The sequence below is a fragment of the Pagrus pagrus genome (assembly GCF_965226575.1).
Source record: "Pagrus pagrus genome assembly, chromosome: 9".
NCBI lineage: Eukaryota > Metazoa > Chordata > Actinopteri > Spariformes > Sparidae > Pagrus > Pagrus pagrus.
This window is the reverse complement of record NC_140193.1, coordinates 30,561,464-30,587,641: the sequence shown is the minus strand read 5'-3', so window position 1 is coordinate 30,587,641 and position 26,178 is coordinate 30,561,464. Positions and strand designations below refer to the sequence as shown.

The 26,178-nt window shown below is 41.4% G+C and overlaps 2 protein-coding genes across 2 annotated transcripts in view; one reads left to right on the top strand and one right to left on the bottom strand.

Annotated features, from left to right (window-relative positions):
* The window catches only part of kcnh3 (potassium voltage-gated channel, subfamily H (eag-related), member 3), a 165,213-nt gene extending 160,551 nt beyond the window's left edge, over positions 1-4,662 (top strand). Inside the window, exon 15 of the mRNA XM_084362734.1 lies at positions 434-4,662. Coding sequence (XP_084218860.1) covers positions 434-1,402 — 969 coding nt within the window. The 3' untranslated portion in view covers positions 1,403-4,662. The remainder of the gene's footprint in view (positions 1-433) is intronic.
* Positions 4,663-4,766: 104 nt separating this feature from the next.
* On the bottom strand, positions 4,767-25,900 carry armc8 (armadillo repeat containing 8). The gene is made up of 22 exons (XM_084362736.1): positions 25,602-25,900; positions 23,985-24,061; positions 19,396-19,467; positions 18,656-18,798; positions 18,447-18,544; positions 17,095-17,187; positions 16,905-16,985; positions 16,711-16,786; positions 16,522-16,612; positions 16,376-16,436; positions 16,074-16,274; positions 14,637-14,732; positions 13,482-13,564; positions 12,983-13,064; positions 12,717-12,803; positions 12,525-12,617; positions 12,148-12,297; positions 9,550-9,645; positions 9,169-9,264; positions 8,939-9,011; positions 6,253-6,346; positions 4,767-6,164 (listed from the first exon to the last, which is right to left on the bottom strand). The coding sequence occupies exons 1-22, from the start codon at positions 25,644-25,646 to the stop codon at positions 6,131-6,133; spliced, it is 2,022 nt and encodes a 673-aa protein (XP_084218862.1). The 5' UTR covers positions 25,647-25,900; the 3' UTR covers positions 4,767-6,130.
* Positions 25,901-26,178: the final 278 nt, after the last annotated feature.

Below are 26,178 nucleotides of genomic sequence, written 5' to 3'. Positions count from 1 at the left end.
ACAATGTCCAAACCTAGAGACATCCACAAGTGTACTTGAGGTAACAGTGTATTTCATGTGGTTGCCTGCCACTATAACTTCCAGGAGAGAGTCAGAGAGTGAGGAGGGAAGTCAGCAAACAAGACTAATAAAACTTCAAAACATGACCTCGTCCGTAAACATTTGTGCCTGAGTCTTGTCAGATAGATTTTCATCAACAACAATGGTTGTTTAATGGTGTGTTCACCACCAGTGAAGCGAGTTTGACTATGGGATTTTTTTTTTTAATCAGCCAGATTAATTAACTGTACATTAGCCGTAGGCTAGCAAGGACCCCTGCTCATTATCCTCCAGAGCGATAAGAAACCTGATAAAGCTTTTGAATGGATTGACCTTCATGTGGTTGGTGTGTATGTGTGTGTGTGTTTACACTGTCTGTCTCTTCACCATACAGATGAACAGTCTCTCTAATCAAGTCTCCAAGCTCAGTCAGGAGCTGCAGGAAATGACACGCCTGCTTAAGCCCCTCCTCCAAACAGCATCGCCACCAATCCTGATGACCATGATGCCAAATTTAACCCCACCCCCTTGCAGTGCCAGCCAGCTATCAACAAGCACCTGTGTCGTGTTGCCACCCCCTGCCCCATCTTGTTCCCTCCAGAGACCTGATAACCATTCCCTGTTGGACAGTGGAGACACAGAGGGTGTGGATTTGCCAGGATGCCTTCTCCCAACTCCCCATTCACCAAAAAGGCCTAATCCTTCTTCAGTATCACCACAGAACCCGTCAAAACCTCCAGGCGGCCACACCCACTCCAACCTCCCTTCACCTGAGGACCGATTTCCTGAGGGATCCCCAGTCCTCCAATCCCACCACGCTTCCTCCAGTAATGGGGTATTCTTGCCCCCGCTGCAGGAGCAGCCTCCCATGGCCTCTCACACCCCTTCACCTTCTCTCTCCTACTCCATGTCTCTCTCCTCCTCATCATCCCTTTCTCCCTGCCAAGGCCCCCATCTGTCCCGACCTGGCAGCTGTGCCAACAGAGGCCTGCTCCCACCGCCTCCCTCCCAGGACACCCCTCCTCCGCCGTCCTCCCACTGCTCTGCTCCCCCATCGCTCACATCCTCCCCTGGAGATCTTCGGCTGAGGTCTTTCCCCTCCATCCCTCTTGTATCCCCTACCGTCTCCTTCCATCCCTCCACCCACTCCCTGCCCTTGTCTCTGGACTTTGCTAGTGCAAGGAAAGGGCAGGGAGATACCCAGACTCCACCTTGGTGTAAGTCACAGCTGCACCAAAGGGAGGCCAGACCCGTCACTCATCCCCAGGAGCTGGAGATGCAGGAGTGGGGACGACAGGCAGAGGAGGGGAAGACCTCCACAGAGCACATCAGTTTCATTGATGAAGAGGAGCCAGCGTTATGAACAGGTTAAAACTGAGCAGAAGCTCCACTGGAGTGGCACAGAATGAAAGAGATGTAAAAGTGATATCACAAGATCAGATCAGGGAAAGTGACCACTGGATGATGGAACAGGAAACAGAAAGCTGGTCCATTTCACACAGGAAGTGATATATCAGGCAGAAAAAGCTAAAAGGACAGACAGGTAAACAGAAACACTGGGAGGCTGAGACATAATGCCAGCTGTCAGCAAATCAGTGTGAAGGAGTACTTTACACTAATCAGCCACAGAACTAGAGCAGCACAAATTGTCTTACAGTTTCAACACTTCAGTAGCATCAGTTGACCCCTGCAGCGACTGGGACACATAGAACCAGAGCACAGCTTTTTAACTGGTTCCATTAATCTCTGAAACCTAATTTAGCTCTTTCCAGCTGACTGGACGTACAATATTGCTTTTTAAACCCAGTATGGATGTCTCCTCAAAAGGCAGGTACAAACACACATATCTCAGCGGGAACTGTCTTTACCTAGAGAGATAATTGGAGCCAGCGCATTGGGACTGGGAATGTACACTCTTTGGCCAGTCTCAGTCACATCAGGTCACCTCACCTGGAAAGCCAGCTCGCGTCATCAGTGGGATTATTTTTAAAGACATGCGATCATCTGCCTCTGGGCTGGTGGAGGTAAACACTCAGCTGACATCGAACCATCTCTACAGTCATATACATACTCATCTCTAGTTATTCAAATTGGTTCAACTTCTAACAGAAACACATATTCTTGAAGTCCACATAAGTTTGAAGTACACAGTCTAGTCAGTAGATGAACATGTAATGGGGCAGAAATGCTTCTATTTGAGAGTGAACCTACTGAAACGTCTGAGCTAGCAGTTGGGTTGTGTGCCAAAGACAATATGGGAAAAGTTGGGGAAACGCATATTTCATAAAGCACACCCATATATAACTGTTAATCACCATCATGACTGTTTACAACCAGCCTATCAGATTGTATAGCAAACTCCCACATCACTCCTGAGCTTTAGCCATCCAGCCATTCGTGCCTTCTCCATATAAAGACATGGACCTCCCTAAAGTCCCTCACCTGTTCATGACAGGTAAGCATTTGGATCAAAATTTACATAGAAAGCCATCAATGTCACCTCCAGAGAACACTCGCACCTTTACCTAAAATGTAATTTATGTATTTATTTAGGGTGTGTATTTATTTATTTTTGTTGACGAACGCAATGAGGAAATATATTGTGTGACTGGGAGATCGAAGAGAAACAGGCTGAGGAGGAAGGTTTACAATTCAAATACATAACTGAACGCACTCCAGACCGAGTGTAACCTTCCCAATTCTTATGTAGCACACACATGAAACATATCATGAACACACAAGTCTCATCATGTCCAACCTCTTTGCCAACCACTGAGCTATATGCTGGTACGACACAACAGCCTGACCCTAACGCTACAAAAACCAGGCTGCATCACTATGGAGGTCTCAGGACTTCTGTACATATATTTGCTTTGGTGAGGTGCTTTGTGCACCAAATGTTACTTGTAATATAGACAGTCAGATTTCTGGTTTCTATTTTCTGTAACAGGAGCAGGGGAGGGACTACCTGAACTCTTTACACACTGAAATAGATTCACTGAGCAGAATTCACTGTGGAGTTCTGGTTCTGTGGGTTACTCTGGGGTGGGGGGTGGGGTCTTGGGTAGACAAAAGGGTTTTTAAATCAAATGCATGTCACAGCTTTTTTGCATGAGGAATGTGCCTGCTTTTGAGTTGTAGAGGTCGGAGGGCTGATGGGAGTAGACTGACCTTGCCCTATTAGAGGCTGTTGGGTTTCAGATGTGTTTTATTAACAACTGCTGTTACATAAAAACTTTACCAGGATTACATACTGTACAACAATAAAGAAGTGTTGTTTTGTACAATCTCTGACTCTTTTGTTGCTACTCTAGGGAACCATTAACCCCAGCTTGTGCTGAGCATTACGTCACAGAGGTAAGGTATGTTCTCTGAAAAAGAAATAAGGGTCGTATAGCAACACTTGGTGGTGTTCTCAAGATGTTTTTAGCCTCTAACCATCCGGATGAAAAATATTATGTCTGCTCCTGGACCAAAACATGATGTTTGACCCATTACCTGTATCCCAGCTGCTGAAAATGACTTGGTCTTTTTGTGAATGCAAGACATACATAAATGCATTAACTACCGTATTATAAAACATACAAGAAATAAAAAGTAGCAATATAAATAAATATGACCAACAGTAATTTAACTTTTTAGTTAAAATTTTATAAATTAAGCAAAGACATACTGTGGGGTCCAAAAGTCTGAGACCACTTTTAAAATCGCTATTAATGTCACATACACCTGGAAATGATCAAAAAATATGAGGAAACAGAAAGTAAGTGAAAGTGTCAGAAGTTCAGGGGGCAGTGCATGGAACTTGATTCGTCATATCCAAAGCACGATCAGGCAGACCCAAAGTGACCACACCATCAGAAGATCAATACATCAAGCTTAGTTCCCTGAAGGATAGAATATCACCTTCATCACAGATACAGAATTTGCTAAATAAACAATGCAACACTCCAAACACTTGAGGTGGGCTAAGAAATACCAGAATTTGTTGGATTCTATTTACCGATGAATACAAGTTAGAGATTTATGGGAGTAACACATGGGCGTATATAAGGAGATGAACAGGAGAGAGAATGATACCACGGTGTTTCAAACCAACAGTGAAACATGGTGGTGAGAATATTCAGGTCTGGAGCTGTTTTGCCTACTCTGGAGTTGGACACCTGCTCCAAACTGACTACACTCAGACCAAGGAGAAGTGCCACTAACTTCTTCAGACATGCTCCACCCTCTCTTCACCTCACTGAACATTTATGGGGCCCTTGAAGGCTGAATGAGCCAAGCATTCTGTGACATCACAAGAAGCTCTGTGGAATATCATGCTGGGATAACATGATTCAGCAGGTTGAGTCCATGCCAGCTTGATATTATTTTCATTTTATTTTTAGATGTAATTTACTTTTTTATCCAGGTTGTTAAAGGAATTTTCTGGGCATGGTGAACTACCCTCAAAACAATGGCAAGTGTTGTCTGAAAAGTTCTCATGGCTGTGTATTTATTTTTTAGACAAACTAATTATCTTTGTCACCCAAACTCAGTGATGAAATATGAGGCAACGTGAATCCTCGTTATAAATGACAGCGCATCAAAAATTAAACTTAGAATTTGTATCCTTTGATAAATCTGATTGCTGTGGCTAAACCCCACAGTCCTCTGCTTTATGTAAACTGGTATTTAAGGTGAAACATATTGTAACAAAGAATAAAGAAGACGCAACACAGAGGAAATCCTTCTTCAGGTCTGCATATATTTTCCAATGGTAACATTCATTCTATCAGAGATCCATAAGGTTTGAAATGTCAGGGAACAACACTCTAGAAATATCCTGATGGGAGAAGAAATTATATGATAGAGGGATCAAACACAATGTAGCACTTGTTTCTGCTGCAGTGGGTGCACTTTTTGTGCCCTACCCTCCAGGGGCCAGTCTCAAATTGTTCTTCCTTTATTCCTTACATCTACTCTGTCCTCGCTCGCTTCTCAAAACACATCATAGGAAAGAAACCCAGGAGCTTTCATTTATCCCTTTTGACAAACAGACACAGAAGGAGGGGGCTGCAAAAAACAGCAACAGACATTAAATCTTATTCAATAGAGGTGTGAGGATACATGATTCCTCCCATCTCTGGTGTTCTGTGTACTCATGCCTGTTAATTAGTAACTGGGCAGGTCAGAGTGAGCACTCTGGAACTACATTTCCCATTGGGATCATAAGGATATTGGACAGAAGTGACAGGCTCCAGTGCACGCAGAACCACAACAGTGAGGGAAAAAAAAACATTGTGGGAAATTACATTTCTTTTCCTTATTCTCCTGTATAGACCATGTTCACCGTCATATACATACCGATTCAGACTGCAGTGGATTCACCCTACTGTGCTAAGAATCATGGTTCAGAGAGAATGAACGAAAACAAATAGAGGGTCAGGGAAAAATAAAAATCCAAAAATATATATTTATGTTTATATTTATATATATTTATATATTTACGAGGTATGTATCCACAAAAAAGAAAACACCCATTTCAAAATAGGCAGTCTGTGTTTTTCCAAATGTGTCCTTGCTTGTGATGCCTTTAAAGGAAACATTAATATTAAGAGTAATATTATTTAAAAATTTTAAAAATAAAACTGGGAAGCTTTGCTGTCCAACAGCCCGGATCTTGTATCAAACCTTACAGTCCGGTGCTCTGAGACCACAATCTCCACCACCGGGAGTCCAAAAGCACCAAGGTGGCGCTGGTTTCAGGCTGCTGCACTCCAAAAGAAAAAAAAAAACAAAACACAAATCTCAAATCACAAAGTCCCAAAGGAAAAAAAAAAATCACTTCATTGATTTCCCGACAACCGCGGTCTCAGAGTCTCCAAGATGAGGTTTGGAGGGAACAAAACTGTTGAGGCTTGGCTGAGGTGGTAGTTTTGGGTGGTGGGTGGGAGGTGAAGGGAGGCCAGCCACAGGTCCAAAAAAGGTGTCTTTGTGCAACAAAACAAGCCTCGACAATAAACAAAACGAGAAACAAAAGGACCAATGGCAGGCGTCCTCCTGGCGATTGTTAGTTAGGCTGGCAGTAGGGCATCTCTCTCCTCTGTAGTCATGCTAGGTACTGCTGCATCGCCGTCTTCGCCCTGACAGACACACACAATCAGTCCACCCTTCTCAGCAATTTGAAAAATGAGAATCTTATGTGTTTTATGATTCACTTTTCTGACTCACCTGTCACTGAGGTTGGGGTCAGAGGCCTGGGTGAGTTTGTGCAGGATGTCCACGAAGCCCATCTCCCTCAACTTGTCCTGACGCTCCTGAGAACCTGAGAACACATATGAAAGCAGATGAGAAAATTCAGTCATTCCAACATTTCCTAGTGTCTGCAAACATCTTAAGTCCCATTTAAACTTTGTGCTAAATGATTGGAGTTCAAAAGGGTTAGTGTTTTGTAGAGTTCAGTTTGCCTCTGAAACATATATCTCATCATCATCCAGAGCAGAAGCCACACCATCTTTTTGAGAGTTGTAAATATGAATGGTTGAGAAACAGTATCTCAACTATTGTCACTCTCAAGTATTGATACAGTGCTGTGGAAAAACAGCTTTTTTGCGAACGCCTCATTCATCATTGTGTTTAAAGTGTTTTTGCTCCAACTCTGTGCAGATTTCAATCATGTGTTGAGTGGAGTGGGGGTCCAAAAGCTCACATTTGTTGAACTTTGACCTTAGCTGTGCTGACCTCTGTGGGCGCAGCCAATCACTGTTGACCACTGCTTTAACCAAAAAATAAATGAAAAACTCATTGTGTTTCTGAATGTCCAGAACAGTACAATAATAAGTTTAAGACTGAAGCACTTTAAAGTGGAATTCCGGTATTTTTAAACCTGGACACTACATTTACATGTTTTGGTGTGCAAATAATTCATGCTTACTAAAAGTTTTGGAATCGGTCCAGTCGATTGCCTCACCTGGCAGCCGCAATACAGCTGCAATGTAATGTGTAATGTGTTTGTGGCAACTCCAACTGTCAAAGTTGCGTCCTCTAAAAGTGCTTGTTTTTTGCCACTGACAAGCTGAGGTTGTGGTTAACATTACAGAAACAATTCCGACAGGCAGACGTTTTTGTGTAATAATATCCAAGTCTTGTTAATGAAGAAGTCTCGCTCAAGCTTGTTGCCTCATCTAGACTGTCAAAATCAGTTAAATATTCAGCCATGACTGAGACTAAAGTCGTGCTGGCAGTCCCTCTAGATAAAGCCCATACTCCACTCTCCAACTCTGACTCACATTTCCATCGTCGTCTTCCTGCAACAACTCACCTCACCTGAGTTGTCAAAGCAATCTTTCTCCTTGAATGAGACTTGTGTTTGTGGTGACAAAAAGGATCTTCTTATATAACACAAAGGTCAATCTCCGTAGGAATCATTTCTGTGATTTTGTCAAACACTTGGACAACATCAGCCTGTCAGGTGAGGCAATTTACTGGACCGATGTCCTAAACTTTTGGTAAAGTCATGTAAATATAATGTGCAGGTTTAAAAATAAAATAATTCCCCTTTTAGTAAAAGGTATTAAGTGTGTTTTTTGGGAGAAATAGCACACAATACTGACATATATTATTCAAGTGAATAAATTCCTGAGAGAAACATGCTGTCCTCACTGAGAGACTTTTTATGGAGAAGTACAGAGGACTGATGGAGAGCTTCATCACATGGTGCAACAATCACCTGAAAATCTATATCAGCAAAACCCACAAGCCTGTGCTGGACTTCTGCTGTATGTCTATTAGTGTGTAAGTTCATAGAGGGAAACCAAAAAAAAGGTCAAATTCCTTGTATGTGTTCACATTTTGATCAATAGATCTGATTCTGATAGAACACAAAGAAGCTACAAATTCTAAAACGTGGATGCTTCACACACATGTTGAACCTGCAGCACAGATCTCTACATTCAGCATTAATTAAGGAGACTCTGGTGAGCCACACACTACTGGGCACTACTAGCTTGTAGTCAATCTCTCTCCAGTCTGTTTGTCTGTCTTGTAATCTTGTCAATATATAGTCAAGATGGCACTCAAATTTTAAAAAACGATTATCTGGTCTCTCAGGCACTGTTTAGTTACAGGTCAGGACTAATAGGCTGCAAGATTAAAAGCAATAGATTCATATTGACTTTTGACTATAGCTTATAGGCTTGTGTTAACATTGTATAGCCAGAGCTGTGCAGTAGAGTGAATTGTGAGGACTGGACTAATCAGCTGGCAGTAGAGCCAAAGCTTAGTGTTGTAGTACTGTATATTTGATTTTTTTCTACATTTTATATTCTCCACAGTTTCTCATTTTATGGTCATGTTATTTGTGAGATAGCCTCTTAATTTTTCTCAAAGTGCACCAGATTGATACATTTAACTTTAAAATGTGTACATTGTCCCTTAGAGGGTCCAAGGTCACACACACTTTAGTCTCACGAAACACTGAGTATCTGACTAAATGTGAAATATGGTCAGAATCTCCCCCTCTGTTACCGAGTTATGGTGGTGAATAATGGTGAGAAAAGTGTTTTTGCAGAACATTATAATGTCACACGTTTTCCTATCTGGCATATGAACTCTTGGGTCATGCTCAAAATGTGTTTTGATTGGTCATAGTGACCTTTGACAACCAAAACTGAATCAGTTATCCTCAAGTCCAAGTGGTTGTGAAATTTGAAGAAATTCCCTCAAGGCCAGAGATTCTGTGTTCAAAAATAGGATGGATAGATGGAAAACCAGAACACATAAAGCCTCTGGCCACTGCTATGCCAGCGCTAACGTGAATACGCTGTAATGTGAACACACCAGACCTACGTTTCATCAGACATGACAAAACTTCAGCTTTCCTCTCAGCCTCCTCCCACTTGTTTGGTGTGTCCCTTACCGTCTTCTTCATTCCAGATAAGGTTTGAGATACAGAAGGTGGCAGCGAGCTGCAGTTTCACATTCGAATGCCCCTGTGGGAACAGCAAAAGTCAGACAAAGTGAGGAAAAACAAAACAAAAGGTCACATGGTCTCAATGAGATGTTTAACTAGTAAATAACACAACAAACAGTGTGATCGAATAAATGAGAACAAGGGTGAGGGACAGTAGATGGTGTTTTATACAGTACCATGTAGTATTTGATTTTCTGGAGCATGTCGTCATTGGTCATAATGAGTTCCTTGGCTGTGTTGCCATCGGCGATGTTGGCTAGGATGCACAGTGTCTGACAGATAAGACAATTGTGTTACGTCACTGCTGCTATCTGATCACCAAAAAAAATCTAAATTGCCAACAAATTCTTTCTGATGAGCTTCTAGCTCAACAGACAGCACTGCACCACTGAACATGCCTAACTGAATAAAGACTGACCGCAGGTGGACAGCGTATCATCGCACCTGCAGAATGTTAAAACTACTCTGCAATGCAGGCTTTTCATGTAGCTGGAGGATGAATTCTGTATGACAATCATTTGTAAGCATTTGCAAGCATAAGCAGAGAGCGAGCTCACCTGTTCTTTGACCTCTATACTGTGCTCTGCTTCCAGGATGAGGGTCACTGCCTGCATTATCTGCTTCCCATGAGAACTCATGATCTGGTCTATGTGCTGACATCATGACAGTTAAGAAAGGAGAGTAAGCAGGAGAGAATCAGTATGCATGCTGTAGATTTCTGGAGATTTTATGCAAAAAAAAAGCTCATACCGGTGTTTTAATATCTGCAGAGTAGGTAAGAAGGTAGGCAGCATTCAAGGTTGGTGCTCAGGTGTATTACTACACATTTTCTATGCCATGCCATTAAGGTCCCCATAGAACATCTCTGACCGCAGTACTGAACAGAACAGCTCTAGAAGCAACCTGCAGACCGAGACTGTCTACACTCAGACCTGTGACAGCACTGGAAAGAGTGCTCATTTGCTCCTTAGGGTGCTTTGTTTGTGCACACTGCTGTAGAATGTTTTATATGAGATGGATTTGTACAGTGCCTCTGGGCCGGTCACTGACTACATTCTGAGCAGTATACACTGCACTACAATGTTGTTTAAAGGTGTCATTTTAAAATATGGCCAGAATTCATAGGTAGCACTAAAACTATAGTGGCCAGCATATCACCTGAGTATCCGACAACTGCTGCTCTTTGCTAGCTATCCTTGGCTGTAGCTAGCTACGAATAGCTAATTAGCTCATGGCTCAGGTAGCCGTAGAGCCAGTTGCCCTAAAGTTTGCCATAACCAACACCTCAGATCACAGGGAGTCACCAATGGGGTTCAGCTCAACTGGATTTGGCAGACTGAGTGAGCATGATCATCAGTTTGAAGACAGTTTGGAGGTGATTTACAGCAACTCTGACCAGTGGGGCTTTTCCATACACGTGCTGGCTCTGCTTGACTCGCTTTGACTCGACAGGGATTTGCATTTCCATTACATTACTGTACATTACATATCTTTACTGATGACGTGCTTGTCTTGAGTAGTGGGCAAGGAAGCAGCTGTAATTACTCTTCCTCACCTTGAAAGTGAACATGATGAAACAGTAAAATACAGCAGAAGTCTGAAAGTACAAACATGGACACTGGAGAAAACCTACATTTCAAACCACAGATATTAAGTAAGACGCTACATAATTGCTGGGAGCTGAACAGAGACATTTAAAAACGTCTTTCTCTCTGGTCTTCTGCACAGACATGAGCTGTGTTTTGCAACACACTCCTGTTTGAGGGGGTAACGGGGGTCATAATGGGTTGGCCACAGTCGTGAGATGTCCCCACGCTTTGAAACCACTCTGGAGACGTTGATCTCGGGAGTGGCTTGGCTCAACTTTTCAGGGTTAAACTGGTAATGGAAAAACAAACCACAACGGCACAGTTTGACTCAGCGCAGCCAAAAGTGCCAGGATTGTGACTCTGGGGACTAGAAGACACCACAGGCAGAGACATGAAGAGGGCGTCCAGTGGGAGAGGAGCGAGAGACAGTCAGATATCAGCAGCAGCTGAATACAGCATGTAAAGCCAGGATATTTTCACATCTTAGTGAATTGAGGATTGAGGATGAGTTAATGAGGCAATTAAGGTCGTCTTAGTTCAGTAAAAGAGAGGAAACTTGAATTCAGAATGTTTACAGTTTTATCTTCCGTTTATGAAGTTTATTTTGTTCATTTATTCCAATAAAAGCTGACAGCTCCCAGCTGAGACTACAGGGGCTGTGACCTCTCAGTGTTCCCCGCAGAATGGCTGTGTATTTGTGGCAGGGGCAAAAACAATGGTATAAGTAGGCCTATATTAAGTAGGAGAGGTCGAATCACAAGCAGCGCCATTACTAACCGAATGAGGATGGCGTCGTTCTCTCAGATGGAGAGGAAAATAAAACTATAAAATGCTAAACTGGGTTGCCAAATATACCTGGGTGGGTCGGCCAAGTAAAATATATGTGTGGGAAACACTGCCTCTTGTACAAAGCCGTTGTCCTCTGCAACGCAGTACATAGATGTCTTTGATGTAACAGCAACACTATTGTTTCTTTACACTGATAATGTTAATTATGATAATTGATCATTTTGAATCTTTTAAACGAAAATTCTGGCTATATCTTACATAATGCTCCTTTAAAGCAACATTATGTAGAAATTGGCAACACCATTGTGATAAATACAAATCCTGTAAAATGTGTCAGATATATGTAGGTGCTAACTACAAACAAAACAATTATATCAGAACAATGTTATGTGTCAAAAACTTGTATGTTGTAAACATACAAGTAAACATGTATGTAACACTGTGATGCTACCCTCTCACTGAAGTTACATAGTGCAGAAACAAGCGACACTATTCACCCCATTACAAGACACTGCACCATCAAAATGATTTTGAAGCTGTTATTTTAAGGTAAAAAAGTTACATCATGTTGCTTTAACACATATTAAAGTCAGATTAATATCACATCTACCAAGACACTAATATTCTTGCAATTCGATGGTCAGTACACTCATTCATTCAAGTCTATTAAATCCTTACTTTTCCAGCGGATTGTCCATACAGTACTGACACAAGGCAGCACTAATGTAAATATTTACTGTATATTAATAATGTTGTGAGTATGTGTGTGTCTCTCACTGGGCGTGTTGACAGCAGATTGCGCAGCAAACCGAGGGTCTTCATCAGCACATTGGTGTCGGGGTCCGATAGCAAGCGGAACAACTGTTCTGTCCCCAAACACCGAACAATCTCTCCCTTCACCTTCTGATCTGCCTGGAACGCCATGTTCTTAACACACACAAATATGGCACAATGTTACACAAATGTAAAACTGCAACCTTATACGTATAACTTAATACACAGTTTGGTAGTACATAGCAAAGAACCAGAAAGAAATCTGTTTCATTATATCCAAACTTGTACAGTGTTGGAAAGCACAGATTCAATTCACTTCCCAGGGTTTTGATAGTTGTAAGAAGCCTACAAGTGTAAAAAGTGTAAACTCATCTTCTTACCATCAGGGCCCAGATCCCATTGACCCTCAGTGCAGGACTGTCACTCTGGGTCAGACTGCATAGTAATTCAATCACCCCTGACTCCAGGATGGGCTGTAGATCAACAAGAATCAAATGTTCTCAATTTACAAGTGATAAAATCAATTCTGTTTGTTGTGTTACATGTAATTATAAGTCTGTGTGAGTGTGTACCTCTTTGCTAGGTGAGAACTCCAGCAATAGATTGCATAGTGTAGAGGAGGCCATGACCAGGACTTCATCTGGTGCGTTCTGCAACAGCTACATACAGCAACACACCATGTTAATCAGTATGCTTTCATTTTTAACATTCAAATACCTGCAGATACAGTATGCAGAAATATGTGGTATCCAAATACAATCTCTTCCCCTACAAACATGTAAAGAGGTACTTTGCTCTATGCACTCACAAAAACTAGTTTCATTCAAACACTACTGACCTTCATGAGGGGTTTCCACACCGCGTGGTCATGGAAGCTGGTCCTCAGCTGCTGCACCGACCGCGAAAGACTGTGAAGACACCTGGACAGAAGAACAATTATGATTGGACACACACAAACACAAGCGGAGTTTAGTTACAGCTGCATATTTCTTGAATCAACCTTTATTTATTCAATTCAACCAGTTAAAAGTTTGGTTTGATGTATCATCCAGATTTGATATCATCTTAAAATTTGAAAAAAAAAAATACAAATGAAAAAGTTAAAACACAGTTATTAAGACATTCAGAGGAAAGCCATTACAGCACAGTTAAAGTTAAATGTAAAATCAATGCTGATCAAATTTTGTAGAACTTTATTTCATTTCACACGTCAGTTAAATCTTGGTACAGCGACTAGAAGGAACTTATAATGGAACAATTCACAAGTCATGTCAGTGCAAGTGTCATCATCAGGTAGGGAAGCCAGAGCAGAGCATGAGACTCGCTTCACATCATACCTGACAGCTGCCAAACGGACTTTAATGCTGGACTCTGATAGACCACTGACTATCCTGTCCATCATGTTCTCTGTCTCTGTGATCTAAAGAGAAAAAAGGGGAATATTCATTAGAAACAAAAAACATGTATGCTAGGGCTGCACGATTCATATGCAATTATCATGGCAGACAATATGATTGCAAGATTATTCAGGAATAGTGGGATGTACGGAAGCCCTAAAGGGCCATGCATTCATACATTTTATTTCCTCCGTTTTCCCGTGATAACGAGTTAATTTCATTTGTTTTCTCGAGATCTCAAGTTATTATCTCGGCAGTTGTTATTTCGAGATAATAACTCGAGATATCGAGAAAACCTGCCGTTTTCCCGAGATAACTGGATAATTTTCTCGAGATCTCGATATAACGAAACTTTGTTTTCCCGAGATAACGGGATAATTTTCTTGAGATCTCGATATAACGAAACTTTGTTTTCCCGAGATAACGATATAATTAATTCAAGATCTCGAGATAATGACTGTGATATGATAGGCCTGAGATTATGGAGACGCCCGGGACCTCGTAGCTGGTCAGCTATGTAGTTAACGACGACATCAGGCTCACTTAGATTGCGCCGCCGATATAGCTGAAGCCTTGCTAACCGTCTTTTTATTACGCACACTAATGTGTATTATCTGTAATAGCAAGGCATAATGCTATTTCAGCCTGTGTCAGGCCTTGATTGAAAAGATATGTGATGCGGTGATCGATATGCTCCTGCTCTTCTGACATTGCTACACTGAATGATGTTTCCTGCAATGATTTAATATACTACACCATCGTTGAAACAAAGTTTCGTTATCTCGAGATCTTGAGAAAATTATCCCGTTATCTCGGGAAAACGGCAGTTGTTATTCCGAGATAATAACTCGAGATCTCGAGAAAACAAATGAAATTAACTCGTTATCACGGGAAAACGGAGGAAATAAAATGTATGAATGCATGGCCCTTTAGGGCTTCCGTAGTGCAGTACTACCATACTTCATTATAATGCTGTATGGTCACGCATTTGACCTTTCTCAAAAAATTGCTGCTTTTACAATTTGGATTTTTTGCAGCCCAAATGTACGCGCACAATTATAGTTGCAAACTAAAATACATGGGAGGGAAGGTCACCTTTTTGCGGATGTCCTCATCGTTGGAGCCTAGTGAGGCATAAAGTTTGAAAGCAGCTTGTCTCAGCTCATGTGCATGCTTCAGGTCATGATCCAGCTGCAAATGACAGAGTGGACAGAAAGTGAAGTGGTGCAAAATGTCAGCAGGTGATGGAACTTTTTCACAAAAATGATGATAACTTAAACACTGAAAGTTTATCTAGTCATAGCTGATTATGGTAGCACACTGGCCAAAGTGCCATCAGAAGGTCTGAGCAAAACAATCTTTGCCTTAGAATAATTGTGATTATCATTTTTAGCCATGCTAGTTGCTTGGCTCAGTGTTCATGTTCAGTTTGTCTTTCTGCCACTTTGGTCCATACTGAAATATCTTAACAACTATTGGATGGATTTCCATGAAATGTACAGTCATCCAGGATCCCCAAAGGATGAAAGCTACAGATTTTAATGATCTCCTGACTTCTTTGCCACACCACCTTGGAGGTTGCCAAATGTGGTTTTGAGTGAAACTGATGCCATGGAATTTGCTACACACATTCAAGACCATCTCAGGATAAACTGCAATCACTTGGTGATCCTCTGGGTTTTCCTTAAGCGTCACAATCAGGTCAAAGTTACAAGAAGTCCAATACTTTGGTTTACTGAAACTTTGTCTTAATATCTGTGAACCTAATGATTGTTAATGCATGCTAATAACATCATCCAACATTGTGAACATGGTAAAAATTTGGTCTGCTTAACATCACTATATTAGCATTGTCACTGTGTGCATCTTAGCATGCTTCCATTAGCATTTAGCTCAAAGTACAGCCACATAGTGAAGTTTAAGCTCCAGGATTCTGGCCCTGACTCTCCAGTCACCGGTGGGTTTTAGAGATGGTTTAACAGTTGAGCATCAACTTGCCTCTGATCTGCAGCTTTTTGTCAAAGAAACAATCCAGGAGCACACCAACAACTCACCAACATGTGGCAAACGCTTGCTGGAGATCGAGCAGGCTAAACATTTGGTTGACATTTTTGTTTGTTTGTTTTGTTTAGTTGTCTGTGTTTTTCTGTGTTGTGAAGCACTTTGTGACGTTCTGCTCTTGAAAGTTGCTATATAAAAAAACATATTATTATTATTATTTAAATGCTGTCTGGTTCAGGAAGCCTGGAACGAGCTACAGCCAATGAGGGCAGACCCTCCTCTCTGAACCCAGTCTTATCATGCCTCTATGCGTTTGTCCCGATTACAAGACAGAAAGTTGTGTTGTTTCAACAGTACAGCAATCTGACAACTTTGTAAGTCATGTATATGGCCATGGCATAACATGTATGTAGACTCTTAGTCTTCTGAGTCTAACAGTACAGCCCAATCACATACATTAAACACCTGCCCCTCTTCACCTGGCTAAAATACTATCACATGAAATGGTCCCGCTCAGGCCCACTGACCCACCCTCTTGATGTCAGTGATGGCAGACACAGAGCTGGGGTATTTGAAGTAGTCAGCCAACATTGCCACCAAGTGGTCGGTGGTGCTTGCGATCCTCTGCAGCTCCACGTCGGGCTCCATCAGGTAGGCCAGCGTCTCTGCACCCTCCACCCTCTCTTCAAGCAAATGCTCTTTACTGCACATCCGCACGAGGCACGGCAGAGTCTGGATGAAAAACAGGAAGTCACATGAACTTGTATTAAAGAAGTGCCACTGATACAATATCATATAGATATATATACACAGCGGTCTCAGACAGGGCTAACCTTTAGGACTATGCAGCCATCATCTGTCCTGATAGCACCCGCTCGACACATGTAAGTTAGACTGGGAGAGAAAGAGGTCACATTCAAGGAAAAAGTTTATAGAAAAATATATGCATATATCCTCAATATGGTTTTATGTCACTCACCATTTGGCTGCTGTTAGCTGCATTTCAATGGGTTGATCCCTTTGCATCATTCTGACAAATACCTGAGAGAGCAGCTCACCATCCACCAGCACTGGCAACAAAAACAAAAGATGGATGGGTTTAAAAGTAAAGCTCATGAGAGTAGAGTAGAGTAGAGTAGAGGAGAGGAGAGGAGAGAGAAATCCTCACCATTCACCAGTGTCATGGAGACCTGAGTGTTCTCATAGGCCAGGACTGAGAAACACTTTAACGCCTGCATCCGGACCTGGAGAGCCAATGGGGTTGAAAGGAAAATATAAACACAGGTAAATTAGTCCTAGGACGGAATGGTTGCATCATTGAATTGGGCAAATGCATATGCTTACAGAGAGATAGTCATATACCTTATAAGAGGGTGAGATAAGTAGAGGAGCAATGTTCTGGATGGCGCCGTGGTTGAAAAGAACCGTCTGGTGCTCTGGGGTCTGGACACAACAAATGTCCCATCAACAATCAATCTTGGTCTGGCTACAAGTGTGATGGACTCCGTGTTTGTGGCACTGTGTTTGTGTGTGAACAAATACCAACAAATACCTTACAACAGTGGGAGAAGATCTGTGTGATGTACTCCTGGGTTCTCTGTGAGCGGCTCAGTAGAGACATTAGATGAGGAATCACAGTGGAGTCCTATAAAAACCATGAACATATACAGTGTAGTTTCACATAATTTCAAGATGGGAATGTTTAGAATTGACCTTATAATAATAGCAATAATATTCATTAGAGGTACACTGAACTGTTTGTCTGAAACATCAATAGCAGCACTATTACAGCCTACATGTACCTGTATTTGTTTGTTTCAAATGCCGCAGCAAACACTTGGACATGTAATTTATGCAATAAGATCTATATTATTCAATATTTTTGCTATTATCATTACGGTTTTGATTGTGTAATGTGGAAGGGTGGTTCACTGTACCATAAAGACAAGAATCTACTGAAACTAGTAAAACTGAAACTGTCTCTTTTAGCTAATGCTTTGGTTTCACAGCTTGCACATTGACTGAACGGCTGAGTCTTGGCCAACAGGTGACCAAAATTCATTAATGCAGCTTTACGTTTTTATTCGTGTACTACACAGACTTCTCCATTGTTTTGTCAGATCTTAATATTTCAGACTGTTGACGCATGTGTTTTGTGATAATTACATTTAAAAGTGTCATTTGTAAGAAGGTAGCTCCAAAAACTATTGGGGGGACAGAAAGGAGGGAGAGAGAGTCGGCATCAGCAGCAGGCAGAGCTGGAATATTTTCACATCTTACTCTGATTTAATTGAAATAAATCCTCAATTCACAGAGGTGATTGTGTAAAGACAAACCAAAAGTGTTTGGTGAGATTTATTTAGTTTAGGTCGAGTTTAAATGAAGTGTGTTTTATGATGAGTTAACGAGAAACTTGAATTCAGAAGGTGTACGGTTGTATTTTTTTGTTTAGTAAGGAAAATAGGTGTAAAAAAACATTTCCTTTGACATTTTGAGAGTTTAATTTGTATCTTATTATTAACGTGCCACTTTTACATCACCCTGCTGAAACTACATGGGCTGAGACATCAGACAAATCCCCTTTGGTTATATTAAGAGACATAACGGGTCTGGGATAACAGGTTAGCTTGCTAGTACAAAGATGTCTTTCATATAATGCCGACACTGCTGTTTCTTACACTCTGTTGATAATGTAAGTTCATTTTTTGAATGTTTTAAACTAAAATTCGGGCCATATCTTACAAGTTGTCCCTTGAGTGGTATAATGACACTACATGTGGCTAATTACAGAAACATGGAGACTGGTACCCTGCACCCAGTGTGCTTGCTAATCAGACAAGTTATATCCAAAATCGTACTGGTGCTTATGTATATACATGGCAGAATATGTACAAGATAACCTACAGTATAGAGCAGCTGCACAGGGGTGACTGGACTTATGAAGACCGTTCTGAGACATCTAAGACAAGCTTCAATGAAGATCAGGTCCGGACACAGGAGACCTATGAGCACAAAACACAGGTGTTGTATAGGTGTGTGTCTCTGCAAGTCAAAGATGTTGTCCCCCGCAGGAAGTATTTGCATGCAGGAGTATGTGTGTGTACCACCCCAACCTTGAAGAAGGGCAGGGATGATGTGACAGTCCACCAGGGACTTGATGTTGTTCTCGGTGCCCATGGCTAGGCTGCCTAGCACCACAGAACACTCTGTCCGCAGCTCCAGACTGGACGAGCTCTGCTGCAGCAGGTACAGTAACCTGGAGCCAACGATCAAACACACACACTGAAGCAAGAGCACTGTAAAGGGTGTTAAGTAACCTGTAAGGTAGGGCTGCAACTAACGAACATTTTCATAGTAGACTAATCTGTAGGTTAACAGATGATGTCCTCAAATGTCTTGTTTTGTCCACAATACAAAGATACACATTTTACTGTCACAGAGGAGTAAAGAAACCAGAAAATGGAATCACAGATTTTTGACTTTTTTTCTATAATAAAATTACTCAAACTGATAACTTGATTATAAATTACACTCTATTCAAAATAGTTGCCGATTAATCCAATATTTGACGACTGATCAATTAATTGTCGCAGCTCTACTCTCGGGTGCAGGGTAGATGATGCTGAAGTAACACCTGAGCTTTAACAGTTCTGCTGTATTTTTATTCCAGGTTGTTTTAAATGGCATTGTAATTTTTAATTTACCGTCTACTTAACAAAAATGTGCCATGTAGCACCAGTGTGCGGAACAAAGTGAGCACACTTGAACAGAATTTTTAATTGTCAGAAAATAAGAAGTAGGAACAAAGGCAAAGTGAGAGGCACTGGAAGTAGAAGGTTGTGCAGAGACGTACCTCGGCACAGCTCCGAGGACAATCAGATTGGCCTTCTGTTTGTTGTTTCCTATGACTGCATTCTTCATGTCACTGAAGTAAAACAGATAAAGAAGATCAAAATCACCCATAACAATCTATTTGAGGCAAATGTGACAAATGTAACTCGCTATCATTAACAATGTTGGAGAGTCGACATGGTAATTCTTCAGATTACGGCCGGCAGCATGCATCTTAATTTCTTTCCACTTTACAGTGTAATCTCTTGTACAAACAGTCTAACAGTTTAGCATGTACATATTAAGGTACAAAGGAACAATATGTGAAGTTAGGTAATAAGGGGTTAAACAAATTAGGAATTAGGAATTAAGAAAAAACAAAAAAAAAACAATTTAGGCTAGGGATGCACAACACATATCGGACAGATAAATTCACCTTAAGAGGGAAAAAGTCTTCAAGTTTAACCATAAAATCTTATCACAGCTATGGAATATCAAGTAAACCATCTTTGCTTACTACATCTTAGCCTTTCTTGCACTCAGTTGTGCAAAAAAAAAAAAGTTTCTATTATCGGTTATTTTATCAGTATCGGCTATGAGAGTCAGGTAATTATCGGTAATCGTATCAGCTCAAAAAAAAAATCATATTTTGCATCCATACTTTAGGTATAAATAATATGAGCACCTATTTTTATATTATTTTATATATTTATATTTTGTTAAGTATGACCTACTTAACAACACGACACGCTGAACCGACATCACATAAGCGACAACAGCACTTGACTGTTGCACGTCATCAGTGTCTCAGCCAAAAAGCTGCACAGCTGACAGCCAGCTAGCTTCTACATTCTGTGCCTGCAAGAGAGGAAATAACTCTCTGTCCCATCAGGTGGCAGTAGTCTGTATCCAACTCCCAACTCCCAACTGCAGGTATATAAAAAGGTTGTTACCATAAAGCAGTTTTGTCACACCACTCTCAATAATATAGCCAATTCTATTTGAGAATGTGTCAGATAAAAAGTTACAAATGGCACTGACGAAGAGCAAGACGAAGAATAAGGAGAAACTGCACTACATGGGTGAAATCATGGATATTGCAATGACAGGCTCATGGGGCTTTCTCTTTCTTTTCCCGTTTCTCTTCTTGCGCACTGATTTGCTGGGCTGGACAGCCAATCCGACGGATGTCTCTCACCGACGGGCTCCGCAGCCGATTCTTCAAACTTACTCAGCTGCCAACAAGGGCTGTCTAGTGTTAACAGTGCAGGGCTCTAGGGCCACAGATGCTCACTGACAACACTGTACCTACAATCAATCAATCAATCAAAATGTATTTATAAATCACATTTAAAAACAACAACAGCTGACCAAAGTGCTGTACAATAAAACTGAAATGGCTAACATAGTAAAAAACACAAAGACCAGTTAAGACAGACACAAGGACAGACAGGGGCCACTCTCATACTGAATTAAAAGCCAAAGAATAAAAATGAGTTTTGAGGCGAGATTTAAAAACAGGCAGTCAGGGGGCCAGCCAGCCTAACATCTAAAGGCAGCTCGTTCCAGAGTTTGGGGGCCACAGATGCAAAAGCACAATCTCCCCTGTGCTTCAGCTTTGACCTTGGTACAACCAAGATCAGCTGGTCGGCAGACCTGAGTGACCTTGATGGGACATAAGGTTTTAAAAGGTCAGTAAGGTAGGCTGGAGCTAGCCCATTTAGTGCTTTGTAGGCAAACAATAAAATATTAAAATCAATCCTAAAACGTACAGGGAGCCAGTGAAGGGAGGCCAGTATGGGTGAGATTTGCTCTCGCTTGCGTGTTACAGTTAAAAGACGAGCTGCAGCATTTTGCGCCAACTGCAAGCGAGAGAGGGAAGCCTGGCTAACACCAACATAGAAGGCATTACAATAGTCAAGCCGGGAAGAGATAAAAGCATGTATAATCCTTTTCAAGTCTTGAAAAGATAAAATGGCTTGAAAAGCCTCAGCTGGAAAAAGCTAGATTTAACCACTGCGTTAATCTGCTTGTCCAACTTAAAATCACTGTCCCTTATCACACCCAGATTTTTCACAGCAGGTCTAACATATGGTTGCAGGGAACACAGGTGCATAAGAGGGGCATCAGGGGCACCACTAGGTCCTAAAATCAGGACTTCAGTTTTACATTCATTGAAGTTTAGAAAATTTAAGGCTATCCAAGCTTTGATGTCTGTAAGACAATCAAACAAAAATTTGATAGTTTTCATCCTTCCGTTTCAAAGGCAGGTAGATTTGAGTGTCATCCGCATAACAGTGAAACGAGATGCCATATTTTCTGAAGATGGACCCTAGGGGAAGAAGGTAGAGGGAAAACATAATAGGTCCGAGAATAGACCCCTGAGGGACTCCACAAGGAAGAGGTGCTGAGGAAGAGATAGTCACGAAAGTTGACAGAAAAGCTTCTGTCAGACAGGTAAGACCTGAACCATTCCAGAGCAGTGCCTTTAATGCCAACACATTGCTCTAGGCGAGAGATGAGGATCCTATGGTCAACTGTATCGAATACAGCCATAAGATCTAAAAGTATAAGAATGGCGGAATCGCCTGAGTCGGTGGTTAATAAAGCCGTTAATATAGCCGAAGCTATTGTTTGGGGCACTCTCTTGCAGGATCTCATTGAACATATCAGACAACGAAGGCGCATGCCCCTCATCTGGTGCAGAGAGACGAGTCCTTTTTTCGGCGCTCTGCTCTCCTCCTGCGCTGTGCGCTGGTCCGTCTCCAAGCGGGTTGTCCGCATCCATCGCGGCCTGGATCATTTCTCGTGTGCGCTGTTTTATTCCCACATCCGAGTAATGATCCTTATAACGCGGATCAAGTACAGTCGCGATGAAGTGCAGAGGATAATCATAGCTCTCAGTGAAACATCTGTTGACAGACTCTAAGTGTGTACTTTTCATTGTTTTCACCCTGTGGTCCATCTCAACTTCTTTACTTAGAAGGCGCTTTAGTGCCGCAATTAACGGTATTACGTCTGCAACAGATGCATCAGAGGAGCTGATCTCTTTAGTTAGCTGCTCAAAGGGGGCAAGGACTGTGATAATGTTTTCTACTCAGACCCACTGGTGTGAAGTGAATGTCGCGGGGAGCTCGTGATCTGCGCTGTAAGCAGCCAAGTCGCTGGCTGCGCTGTTTGCTCGCGTCATCAAAAGTGTCGGCCGTGTTGTTTCGGTGATTTAGGTCTTTCGGCCGAAAACCGAAAATGCACTTTTGGGTCATTTTCGGCCGAAAATTTTCGGTGGCCGAATTTTCGGTGCATCCCTACTATAAGTTGGGTAGAATCGTGATGTCTGTTACACAACATCATGTTAAGTATTCCGGTCCCTATACTTTATCAACACTTTATAATAACCATCCTTAATAAAAGGGTAATTTATAGTTAATCAAACATGGGATAATATTTATTTCAACATTAACAAACTTTTTAACTTTTAACTTAACTTATTAAGCAACTGCTCATCGTAAAGTTGCAATTGATGTTTATAATTCTTTGTAAATGGTTTATCAATACTGTGTAGTTCATCTATAAACCTTATTTGCATAGCCATTATAAATTTGCAACTGATATTCATCAACCTTTACAATTGCTTAAGAAATGGTTTATAAAGTATTTCACTGTTTGGTTACTGTCAGATTACTACTCGTTATGTCACATTTTCTATAAATGTACCATTTAATAATGATGGTTATTATAAAGTGGTACCTATACTTCTGCAACAAGTGAGACAAAAAGGCACTTTTATTCTAAAAATAAGAAACATACTTTAAGTACAGCACATATTGTTTAATTATAAATGCATTTCCCCCAGTGGTGTCCTATTAATATAAATTAAGCTAATAGTACTCAGACAGTTCACAGATTGTCAGAGGGAGTCTTCAGCATAGCTGAGGTCATTAGCTAGATCATCTGAGAATTTACAAAGACACCAGGCACACAGAGGTCAGCCAGGCCCACATTTCCAAATTGGGGAACAGAGGGTTTACATCAAGCAGATGCACCACAAGGTCTTGAAGAATGAGCCAATTCATTTGTATTCACTGCATTTAGTTTCCCATGCAGTGTTTCCTCTGCTCTGCAAGGGCCCCAGATGATATCAAATAGCAGGTGAGTGAGGCTAGTGGAAAAGTACTGCTACAGCAGGCAGTCAAATTAGTCAGGTGCTCCGCTAGTGGAGCGCTACAAGCCGTAACCAGAGCTAGTCTCTTCAGAAGTTAAAAATAACTATGAAATAGGCAGAGTCCAGGTCACTGCAGTTTAGACAGAGAGTGAGAGTGAGAGCGTGCGAGTGTGAGAGGGATACAAGGTGTAACTGAGGAGTGAATTGCATTTTGATATAGACGTCACATGAAAGCCTGAGCATGTAAACAGAGTCCATGCTCACTGAAGAAAACCACAACAGTTATGTTTTCTACAGAATTAAGTGTATGTCTGATATTCAAAAGAAGAACTTTTATCAGCAACATGTGAAAGACAAATTGAACAGATTTCAGAACAGGACTGCTTATTAATAAAAACAAACTTTTACTTTACTACAATGTATGGAGAGGTAACATATGCTGAACTTACATGACTCCCTGCAGCACTTTCTGTGGGTCGGGGTCGAACAGTCTGTCAACATAATGGCGACTAGTGGCAGTGACTTCCTGCATAAGGACAATAATTACAGAAACACTGGTGACATAATTCAGTGACATTTACATTTTTCAGCTCAGACTAGCTTGCTAGAAAGTTAATGAGAGTAGATCTTGCTCCAGCTCTCTCTCTCTCTCTCACACACACACACACACACACACACACACACACACAGACACACAGTAAATATATTCTGTAGATTTCAAAATAGCAAGTATTTAAAGGACTACAAAAAACAACAGCCATTAAACAACAGTTTAGAGGATTGATTTTTGTTAATTTAACTTTAACGAATGCTGTCTAACTGCTTGCAGACATTGACGGACCCAGTCATGCACACTGACACACACAGCAGCATCCATGGCAGGGTCCTTTAAAGCTGTAATGGCACCCAGTGGCTCCATGTGACAGCAGAAAAACTTTGTTGATATCACTGACAGCTATAACCAGAACTTTCCACATGACCCTAGAGGAGCAATCCTTACAGAACTGATTACATGCTGCAACCATTACTTTCTGGTGCTTTCACGCAATAACAGGGCATATTCTGTACCTGCATAAAGCTGTCTTCACAAATATGTTGTTTATATTTTAGCTTCAGTGTTTATCATGCAAGTACAATACACAGAAGAACGCTTCTCCTTATGTTGATAACGTGAAGACGGTCTTATAAAACATAAGCTACTATAATGTGTAAAGGGTATAAATCAAAGTGTCCCTTCTGCATGTACCTAACGTGGGGGCGTTTCACTATTACAAATCCCTAGTATGCTCGTTTTCACTACCCAATAAACATAAACTTTAGCCAATGCCTGCTGGTGTCACTTACTAAAATACATTACTATACCGTACTAATTGCTCGACTTTCGACTGCTGCCAAAGTCAATTGTACCCAGTCGGAAACTCCTCAAAAAGTAGGCAATAGGTAAGTTATGTTAGCTTCGCTAGCTTAACCGTATGCTAGTAGTTAGCTAACGTTACTTCGGGCACCTATGTTAGCTAGCTTAACAACGTTAAGTTTGCTATTATAATTAGCAACATGCAGTGGGGAAGGACACATATTATCAGATGGTTGGAATAAAAGCCCATCCCTGCAATTTAATTTCCACTGTGCATTATGCAATATTGTAATCGTGTTTGGTTATTTGCTAAATGAATATCAGTGACAGCACTCTCACTCTTAGCAGTTAGCTGCTAACTCATTCCGAGTGACACTGACAGGTACTTCGTTCGTTTGATTTGAATTCCCTGATACGCCGACGGGCAGAACGGACACATTAACAGCATGCATCCCTTCACATTTTCAGAACGTTCCCGCCCATCCGGGCGAAGTCAGAATAAAAAACCGTTCTCATCGTCAGCTATGTAGGCGGACCGCTACAGTGCTACATGTTGCAAAGCCTTTAACTTAGCTTGCTGGCTAACAGAAGACATAAACCCTTGCTCTTAGCGTCCTTGTATTACTGATCAAATTAAATTAACAACTCACTATTGGAGTGCGCATACTGTAAATTTGACAATCATACTTGAAACTATGACAGTGACACTCACAGACAGCACACTGATGCGGAGAGGGGCCTCCAACAAGCACGCCATCTCTCTTCCCCCGATCGAGCGCCCCAATCGGCGCAGCACTTTGCAGACTCTCCGCCCCCCAGAGCAACTGTGAGTGGCTTTTAAAAAGTAACTGCAGCTAAATCACGCCACCCCTCACCAGCGTTATAATAAAAACAGGTCACTATATTCCGCTGTGGGCTCGGCTGCAGTCAGTAGCAGTAGATATAACGTTACTACAAAAAACAACACAGCTAACTTGGAGAGAGCTCTCTGTCAGACCGTGGATTTGTCAATTAAGTAAATTGTGAATATAGATGTGACGTAGTAGTGTTTCTTTGAGTCAGATTCGACACGAAAACTTGACCAATACGAACCGTGTAGTGAATACAAAGTCAAACAGAAAAATACAGACTATGCAACAAAATGCACCAACAGTTTATTTGAGCGTACTAAACAATACGTAAACATAAAAACTATATTCCACAAATATTTCGTGGAATCTACCGCCGATGATCAAAATCGCTTTGCTCAAATATGGGACGTTCTGCGCATGTGCGGTGAGTGGTGGACG

Bases quoted from the DNA above. Each gene is read 5' to 3' on its own strand.
- armc8 (XM_084362736.1), bottom strand. From the start codon at position 25,646: ATGGCGTGCTTGTTGGAGGCCCCTCTCCGCATCAGTGTGCTGTCT. The intron at 16,986-17,094 runs GTATTTGTTGGT...TGTTGTGTCCAG, and splicing joins TCTTCTCCCACTGTTGTAAG to ACCCCAGAGCACCAGACGGT. The intron at 12,298-12,524 runs GTAAGAAGATGA...GTGTGTGTTAAG, and splicing joins ATGGGATCTGGGCCCTGATG to AACATGGCGTTCCAGGCAGA.